This window comes from Helianthus annuus, chromosome 4, assembly GCF_002127325.2.
Source record: "Helianthus annuus cultivar XRQ/B chromosome 4, HanXRQr2.0-SUNRISE, whole genome shotgun sequence".
Classification (NCBI taxonomy): domain Eukaryota; kingdom Viridiplantae; phylum Streptophyta; class Magnoliopsida; order Asterales; family Asteraceae; genus Helianthus; species Helianthus annuus.
The window spans coordinates 170,441,462-170,451,101 of record NC_035436.2 but is presented as its reverse complement, the minus strand read 5'-3'; the positions used below and the strand labels follow the sequence as shown (position 1 = coordinate 170,451,101).

General features: G+C 35.9%; 2 protein-coding genes across 2 annotated transcripts; both read right to left on the bottom strand.

Moving 5' to 3' along the window:
• Nucleotides 1-2,001: 2,001 nt before the first annotated feature.
• On the bottom strand, nucleotides 2,002-2,490 carry LOC110933351. The gene has a single exon (XM_022176581.1). It carries the CDS (start codon nucleotides 2,488-2,490, stop codon nucleotides 2,002-2,004), a length of 489 nt encoding a protein of 162 aa, XP_022032273.1.
• Nucleotides 2,491-7,821: 5,331 nt separating this feature from the next.
• Nucleotides 7,822-9,303, bottom strand: LOC110933352 (phospholipase A(1) DAD1, chloroplastic). The gene has a single exon (XM_022176582.2). The coding sequence runs from the start codon at nucleotides 9,243-9,245 to the stop codon at nucleotides 7,977-7,979; it is 1,269 nt and encodes a 422-aa protein (XP_022032274.1). The 5' UTR covers nucleotides 9,246-9,303; the 3' UTR covers nucleotides 7,822-7,976.
• Between the last annotated feature and the right edge of the window lie 337 nt (nucleotides 9,304-9,640).

The following is a 9,640-nucleotide window of genomic DNA, read 5'->3' as shown; positions in this document are numbered from 1 at the left end:
CTACTGGAACCCGCGCCCGATGAAGATGCCATCTACAAAAAAGTGCACACAATTAGCTGAAAAAATAGGCAAGACAGTACGACTTGTGCCCTAGTAACAAAGTATGACATGTATAGTTCTAATATCACTGTGTTTAATGGGGCTACAAGGAGCACGATTTGTATGCCTTCATAAGGGGTACAAGTAGTACTCATTCAATTTTGCAATTCAGTGCAAAACATGAAATGAGTTCACTGATTTCGTCCTAATAGGTTCTAAAAGTGCCGATAAGCTCAATAGAACAAGTTTCATACACCAATTTCAACTACAAAACTCATAATTTGAGTTCAAATAATTGGTTCTTTTAAAGCTCAAATTTTTCAAAGTATGTACCTTGTTAGCGGAATCTGGACGTATAGAATCATTCACAAACACTTATAGAGTGGAAATATCACTTCAAATCGAGTTCTTTTTGAGTTCGAGATTTTGAGTGTTAAGTGAGGGGGTGTGTGAGTGAGTGATAAGGTAGTGGTAGCTTATATAACTGCTAGTTGCAGACGTGTACGACCCGTAACCTAATGGGCCGTATGACTCGTACCATAATGGGCTTTAGAATTAGGCTTTTCAAATGATGAATGAAATGGAACAGTTAAAAACAATTGGTGATATGGTTCGGGATGCATAAAGAATCTTTGCTGCCTCCTAGTAGCGCTGAGTTTCAGTTAGTCTCCAGCTGGACTATTCCTCCTTAGATGGCTTTACCATGCTAAAGCATACGTACTTAACATGAAATCAGGTGGCTTCTCCTTCACGTTTCTCACCATTGTTTCTCTAAGAACGGTATACATGTTCCCATGCAAAACCAATTTGAAGTAAAAAGCTTCCTTAATACTCCAATTCGCACCCTGAAAAAATCTCCTTAAAAAGTTTCTTAGGTAATTTTTTCTGAAGCACAGCTGAACATTCTTCACTCAGCAAAACATTTTCCACTTCATCGAGTTTCTTTTTGTTTGCAAGAAACTTTTTCAGAAACTTTGCATAATTTGGCATTTGCACTATAGCTTCGATGAATGGTAAATTGATGTGAAGAGACTTGAATAGTTCAAGGAATTTAGAATCTTGCTCTTCCATATTCTTGTTTTTAAGACGACTAGGATAACGAATTTTTGGTTGGTATTCAGGCACATTAGGTTTAACCCCCTTGGTAGGTGCCTCTTCTACCACATCCTCTGTTACTGGTTCAGGATTCAGGAGTAACAGGTTTCGAAACATGATCTTTAGCAGAAACACCACTTCGAGTAGTGATAGCTTTTACTTGGGGGGGGGGATTGGATTAACCTTATTGTTTGAAGATAATCCTCCTAGTTTTCTTTTAGTCATACGTTGTACTAGCCTTCCCAAAGCTTTCTCAATGTTTTGTAATGAAACTTTTTGTAGCTTCAACTCTTCTTTAGTGTTGCTCATCCGAACATTAGTAGCTTCAATGTATTTCTTCATTATCTCTTATAGGTCAGGCTTCGTGTCCTCAGCTGCATCTCTTTGAGTAACTCCTGGTGGAGCGAAAGTTGAAGAATTTCTCCAGCTAAAGTTTGGATGGCTCCTCCAAGCATGATTATAAGTTCGACTATAGGGACTATTTTGAAATCTTCCTTGACTATTAATTCATGATGCTTCCTCAATAGATTCAAATGGGCACACCACCACTTTATGCTCCCCTCCTCATGTTGTACATTTCACGTCTACATCTCCTTCTTTCTGAGCAAGAAACTTTCCCATCTTAATAGTTAAAGCTTCTACCCTTGCCTGCAAGACGACATCATCCTCCACCTGGTGTAGTCCTGCATTCTTCCTCAGTCTAGATACTCGTGAGGGTGCATAGTCATTTGCAGCTAACTTATCCATAAGTGCGAAAACAACAATTAGCGTCAAGTTTGCAAAAACTCCCTTAGCAATTGTATCTAGGGTTTGCCTAAATTTTGAATACATACCGTCATAAAAGGTTTTGGCAGACAAACCACGACTCTAATCCATGATTAGAACATTTTCGTATGATCTCGTTGTATCGGTCCCATTCTTCAGTAAACGACTCCCCATCCAATCGATGAAAAGGATTTTATATCTCAACTTGTTAATCTTAGAAGCTAAAATATGTTTCTTTAGAAATTTATCAACTAAGATATCCCAAGTGGTTATGGAACCACCTTCTTGGGCAGAAATCCATTTCCAGGCTTTCCTAACAAGTAAAAACGGAAACAAATGTAGTTTGATTGCATAAGGTGAAACGTCTTTGAATTTGAAGGTGTCACAGCTTTGTAAGAATATGCCAATGTGCGCGTTTGGGTCTTCATCCTCTAACCCAGAGAATTGACAACTTATCAAATTGAGATTGATGAATTGGGGTGGAATTTGAAATGTCTCTGTATGAGTAGCAGGACGAGTAATGTTAGATGGAACAATAGTGGAAGGTCGAATATGGTGCGAAATCGATTGTTCAGTATCTGACTCTCCCATGATAGCTACAACTTCAAGCTCCTCTATTTTGGCTTCTTCTAGTTTTGGCTCTTATTGAATTTCTACTGGCTCTACCTTATCCTTCTTCTTCTTTGGCTTCCTATGCAAGGATCGCTCGGGCTCAGAAAGCGGCTCTACTAATCTACCCGATCGTGTCTTACGCATAAACAAGTATTTTCCTAAGTGTACTAAGAAAACAAATAAAGCAAATAAATGATTGCACTGCTAAAACAAAGTCTTTCCTAGTAGTACCGTGTCCCCGGCAACGACGTCAAAAACTTGACGTGCTTAGAAAGTAACAAATGAATTGCACACAAACACATACTAGTTTTAAGGTAAAAACACAAATATTATCTATACACTTTCTAGGCAAACACACCTATCAAAATATAGTATAACTAAGGTAAGTACCCAAGTATCTATCCGTGGACACAAAATCTACTAGTAATGAACCTATTACATAATATGGAATCTAATGAATAACCGTGATTAAACTTAAGAACTACTAAACTTGAATTACTAGATATATGGAGTATGAAGTGCTAAAATAGACTAATACCACGTAAGGTTAATTTTATCAAACTAGGGTTAAGACTGTAGACACACCTATAGACCTACTTCAATTAAGCTAATGACAATATGGATTCTTATAACTTAAGATTTCTAGCCTAGTGCCAAGGTGAACAACGAACATGGCGTTCACGAACTATCTAGGTAAGACATTTAGAAAACCCTAATTAGTTTCTAGATCCTTATAATCAGATCCTTCTCGTAAGCAGAACATATATTTAACTAGTTAGGACGATTAGTTATCCATTACTGATTAAAGTATCAAGCCCTAGGCTAATGGACGTCAAAATACCCTAGAGAAAACAAATATTGAATCTAACATGCATAACTTCATAGAAAGATCATTATTGTCACACAACTAATACCATAACCTATACCAACATACACGCATATGCATCATAAGAACTGATCGTACTGCACTACTAAAATACGAAATCCATCATCAATCATGAACAAATCAACGTATCGTCTCATCTAGACGGTTATACAAGAGTTTAGCTAGACATAACAAATAAATTCAAAACATAAGTTAAATTCATCCTCATGATAGGAGTTTAAAGACTAGAAAACTATAAAGATTAACCCGTGGAATCAGTTATTGCTTCCCTGTGCATTGATCTTCAAGTCATGTCCTATTTTCTCTTCCAAATCGTCTTCTCCTCTTTCTACATCCCTTTTTCTAGTTTCTTTGAACTCTAGTTGTTGTTTAGAGTTCCATCGCATTCCTTTTATATCACGGACGAACCCTAACTTTGACTTTCATACGAACCGTACGCCTTGGGTCGGCTTATGCTCGTAACTCTTATTGGACCCACTCTGGTCCAAATCCCAATTTGGATTATGTATTCTTTCAATTAACGTCGGTTACGATTCGTATCCATTGGATCGGGTACGGGTCGTACCATCTCTAGTCTTCACATCCGTCCTCAGCCTTTTACCCACTAGTTCATTTTCACCTTTTCACTCCCAAATTACCCTCTTTTCATTATTTCCATGCAAACCTAAAAAAACATCAATAAATATCAATTCTTTCTAGATTTGAAACAACTGCCCCTTAAAATGGGACTTTTAACACAAGAATATTTCGCATCCTATGGCTACATTAGATAGAGTGTAGGAGGTTTTTAAAATAAAAGATAAATCTTAAAAGGTATAATTATTTTCGTTTAAATTATAGGTTAAAAATGCTGAAGGGAACGTGAATGCATATCAGGTTCTCTATTTCATCCATATAACTAAATTATAGAGAATAAAATACAGTTTTTTATCTTTTGTCATCTGCATCAACATCTTTAGAATAGAGATAAGATTTAGAGAACCTATACTAGTTCTCTAACTATTGAAATTCACCATTCATCTCTAATGATAATTTTGTGAGTGTATAAAATCAAAGAAAATAATAATAATATAAGTGTTTGTGTTGTGTATAATATACGAACATAGATAGAGCATTTGATGTGAATGGTTTTTAAGAAAAAACAAAATTTAAAGAAAAAAATATGAATGTTGCTTAAATTATGGTAATAGAGACAAAGAACCTATGATCTTACAATTTTCAGCTTTATAAAAGCACCATATATATAAATTATAATTATAATTATAAAAATATACAAGCGTCAAAAATCGATTTTTGAAAGAAAAAAAAAATCCAAAAGCATGCAAGTACATCCGAACGCTAAAACAATGTAAGAAGACAAACATATATTGTTCATATAATACCATCAAATCTAATAATATGACAATCTCGCAAATTAATAGTACCAAATGGTCTGAAGAAATTATATACCAACATATTAGGAATGAGCTCGGTACCAGTATCAAAAATATCGGTACCAAAAGTCATCAAATATGGATACCGATATTGGTACCAAAAATGCTTGGTACGGTACGGTATCAGTATTTATGTGTAAAATTCGATAAAATATCAAACCGAAAACACCAAAAAGTAGATACCAAATCGGTACCAAAAAAATTAGGTACCGGTTCAATACCGATACCAAATCCCAAATATTCATCCCTATGACACATAATTAATCATGTCATTCTTGCTACTTCCCACACGTATAGAATTTACTATTACAATTTATAACTTAGTTTGAAAAGAAACAGAATTAATCAGCTGTCACTATGTATTTATCACTAATATAACAGGTTTCAGATTTCCGTTCTAAAGGACTGGTCATACTATATAAATTCCAAATTTTAAATAAAGATGTTTGCTGGTATAAAGTAGTAAGTTCTCCTGTAACATCATGAATGGTATACATTAATAAATAACCCTTTAATTTATATTCTAAATTTCTGTTTAGAGGACCGATATTATATAAACGGAAGAAGGCGGTGGACGGAGAAATGCCAGGCGATAAAGGGAGAAAAGGTGATTTAAATAGGGAGGTGGATTGGGAAAGAAGATGGTGACGTGTGAAGAACCGCCTAAATTGCCCATTCACATCAAAACACGCAACTAAAAACACTATTCATTTCACTTGTCTTATTAGTAGATTTAGATTCCAAATTTAAATAAAGATGGCTGCGCTTTTTGTCAGGCCGGCCGTTTGTTAATGAACTATACCTTTCAAAAAGAAGTTCTTAATGTAAGTCTGTAACATCATGAATGGTTTACTTTATATAGAGAGAAATAGAGAGAGGGAGAGGGAGAGGGAGAGGGAGAGAGAGAGAAGTCAACCAAATAACATAATATTGTCTTCATACGGTTTGACCATGTATATAGATAGTGATTTAAAAGTTAAGTTTAATAAAGAGTTTGGTGTGGGGGTGTAAAGACAATCCCAAAACAATACGTGTGGACCGGACAACATTGTATGACCATAACTCTAGTCTAGACTCTGAAAAGACACATACTAGTAGTTTATTAGTACATTGTTAAGTGTGTTTCACGTTACTCTCTCTAGGATTTCTGCAATACAACGTTTTTCTCAAACTACCCAATTTGGGTAAGTGCCCTCAGAAAGTAGTCCTTTCAACCGTGTAAGAAGTATATCCGGGGCCGGCTTAAAATATGTAGGCCCGAAGCAGATAATAAAATTGAGGCTCTTATCGTAAAAAATAAAAGAAACTAATTTGCTTTTGATCTTATGATTCATATACCATTTCTATATATACATAGTTATATATCATAAACCTCAACGTCAACAATTTTAAAGCCAAAATCACCTATGTATAATATGTTTTCTTAAGAATTTGGGGCCCTAAAGAAGTGGAGGCCTAAAGTGCTTGTTTTATTTCACTTCCCCTTGAGCCGGCCATGAGTATATCAATCTATTTTTGTCATACAAATGCAGCTTTTTATTAATTTTAAATATATATCCTTATTATTTATTGGCTTAATATAAATGACAATAATCATAATATTGTGCATGAGGTTGTTAAAATGAATTTCTTGATGGTTATATACATGTTTGTTTTCTGAGGTGCAAGTTTTCCCTACAAATCTAGTCTTCCAGTCTGTCATCTCGTGTTAAGCTCCAAATTCAGCTATCTTTTCATTTTTTTTAATCATTAGTAGAATTTTTGTATTTGCTTTGGATTATGTGTTTTGATAACCTGTCATCCTTATTTTGGATTATGGCTTACAGCATTAAATTTCTCTTGCTTAAAGTTCTTGAACAAAGTCCATGAATAAAACCGTCGATCAAAGTTTGGTTGTGAATCTCCATCATCAAACTCTTTACCTCATTTTTTATCATTGAACGAAACTGTAGATGCTGTTAATTAGTTATTGAAAACTATACAAATGCATAATGAATACACTCCTTAATGATTATTTAATTTTTTTATAAGTTTTTTTTTTTTTTCCTTTGATTCTAAATTACTGATAGCGATACAGCTAACTGCACCAATAAATTAAACCCTGAGAATGTGAAAGTCTAAAAAATTATATTACATAAAATAATAAGCTTCTTATATAAAAAATATCAGTTATGAAATAAAAATTTAATTGTGATCGAATTCTTTACCTTAATATATATTTATATATACACACACTCTTCACTGGTTTCATTATGTCACACGATTGCAATATTTTTTGGTTTTCGCAGCTAAATAAAAGTTCGGAGCTAGCATAGTTAGAACTTTGAATATTATAATTTTAGAATTAATTAGATTGCGTAATAATAAGTATATGTTTAAAAGAGAATAAAAAGAGAGAAAACACAGCCCTCCTATAAGTTTACTTAAACGAACTTATATCTCATAAATTTTTATGACCTCCTTTTTTTTGAACGACAAATTTTGGATCATTGACGTATCATCGTGTCGTCAGCGGAACCACCCGACCATATCAATCTCCACTAAACTATAATGCCTATATATAAATTCATGAGAAAACCCAATAAATCTGGAAAAATCCCTTTATGGGAATTGAACTCAAAACCTAATAATCTCCCATCCTTATCTTTTGTGACCTCATACTTTTAAAACAAAAAAATATAATGTATTGTTTTTTAGTATTCTTTTGTTCCTAAACCTATTCAAATTTATGATTTAAAATATGACCACTTGATGAAGTAATTGTAATCATCAAAGTAAATGATTGGTAAAGGTTGTTAGAAGAGCACTAAAAGTTTGTGGGTGGATAACTAATGAGAGTAATTAACCAAGGCAAGCGTCCGTTTACTTTTGATGCAAGGAACTTAGCTCACATAGTCACATATATGGATCATGTGCATGCATTTGTAAAAGTGAATGATCGATGTTATCATTTCTCTGCACGAAACTAGATTAATAATTAAACACTGATTAAATTTTCAAAACTATTTTTTCCATATACTTGACTATGTATCAATCATTATTTCCCATTTAGGGTTTTGCCTATTTTCTGGGAACATGTACACTTTTTGTGACATCAAAATTTTTACACGTTTTCTCATCTATCAAAAAATTATTGCTTCTCGTGTTTAGCTTCGCGCTAACAGCCTTTTTGCTGTGGATCGGAAAGGACACGAGGAGCTCACGAAACCATCAACTAAGTGGAGATAGGTTTTTAGGTCATGACATGTGGCAAAGTCGCTTTTGGTGAGGTATGGGGATGCATAGCTACTAAGCCGAAGTTCTTTGCCTACATCAGCATATCTGAACCAATCGGTTTCGTCAACTTGTTTTTGTAGCCATTTGCGCAACCCTGATACATGATCTCTTTTTTTTGTCATGTCGTTGCTATCATCAACCAAGAATCCAGGGACTTTCGTGATGACATCCGTCGCATTCACGATTCGGAGGATTCGGGTCCCACTATTTTCGAGTTGTGATCGGAAATGCCGGTTACCCACACGTGGTCCACCAAAGGAAACAACGGTCACCATTGGGGAGTTCTTGAATGTCGAGGTTATGTCATAGGCCGTTAGCGTGGCTAGGGCAGCACCAAGACTGTGACCAGTGATTGTCACACTTAGTGGCTCGTTGCCGTAGGTCTCGATAATTCTCGACATCTCCTCCCTCACCATGTCTCTTAAACTTGGACATGTGGGAGTTGCTGTTGTGTACATACTAAGAAACCCTTTTTGTACCATTGCTCTTTTCCTTTCTGGTGACACGTCATTAGACAATGATGTCAACGTGGCACGTAGGTTCTCAATCCACTCAAGACATGTAGCAGTTCCCCTATAGGCAATGACCACATCCCTGCGGCCCAATCGTGCAATCTCCTCATCATCGTCGCAAACCGCCACATAACCAATCCAGCTGGAATTCTTCGAAGACCAGCTCGACGTCCTATCAATCCAACCTGGCATCTGAACCTCACACGTGGCATGTAAATTCTTACTCACCTTATATCCACTCCTCCCTAATCCACACCTATCCAACATTGTGTCTTTTGTGAACTTACATGTTGCATAGTCCGGGGATGCCGTGTCAAACTCGAAACAACGGTAAGCCGCTTCCACGAAATCCCCGTACCGGAGTATCTCGTGCCGAAGATCATCATCTAAAGGGTCAAGCAACCCTTCCCAGTTCCTGATCCCTTGGTACTCCCTCCACTTCTGACCCAACTTAGCCACGTGGTTTGCGACCCGGGCCTTACCCGGTTCGCTATTCCAAGAACACTTGACTTTTAACTGTCTGGTTCTATGGTTGTTGCGAGTGTTAGTACAGTGTAACACTTCAGCCACATGGGCTGTAGGTCTGGCTAGGTTGCATGGTTTAACGACGCCAATCACACCCTTCATGAGTCTTTATTTGAACCTATATATAAATATATATATTGTTAGGAGTGTGTTTGGAAGCTCGAAGCGAGGCAGATTTGATGGAGTTGACAACCAGTTCTAATGTTAAAGTATCCTTATATAGTGGCAAGATCAGATGTAGAGAGAGAAAGATAAGTAGAGAGAGGAGAGAGAGGAGGGAGGACGGTGCAAGGAAGGATTGAGTGTGTGTGTGTGGGGTGTGAATCTTTTTCCTTTTTCTTGTATTTTCAAATATAGAATTTGAAAATTTTAGTTGAAGATTGTTGACCTGACCGTAGAATAAATATTAAACAAAGATTAGAATGTTAAAAAGCTCTTATAAACTTCAGCTCCGACCATGAACATGTGCACGTGAAGGTCACAAGACGCGTTAAATG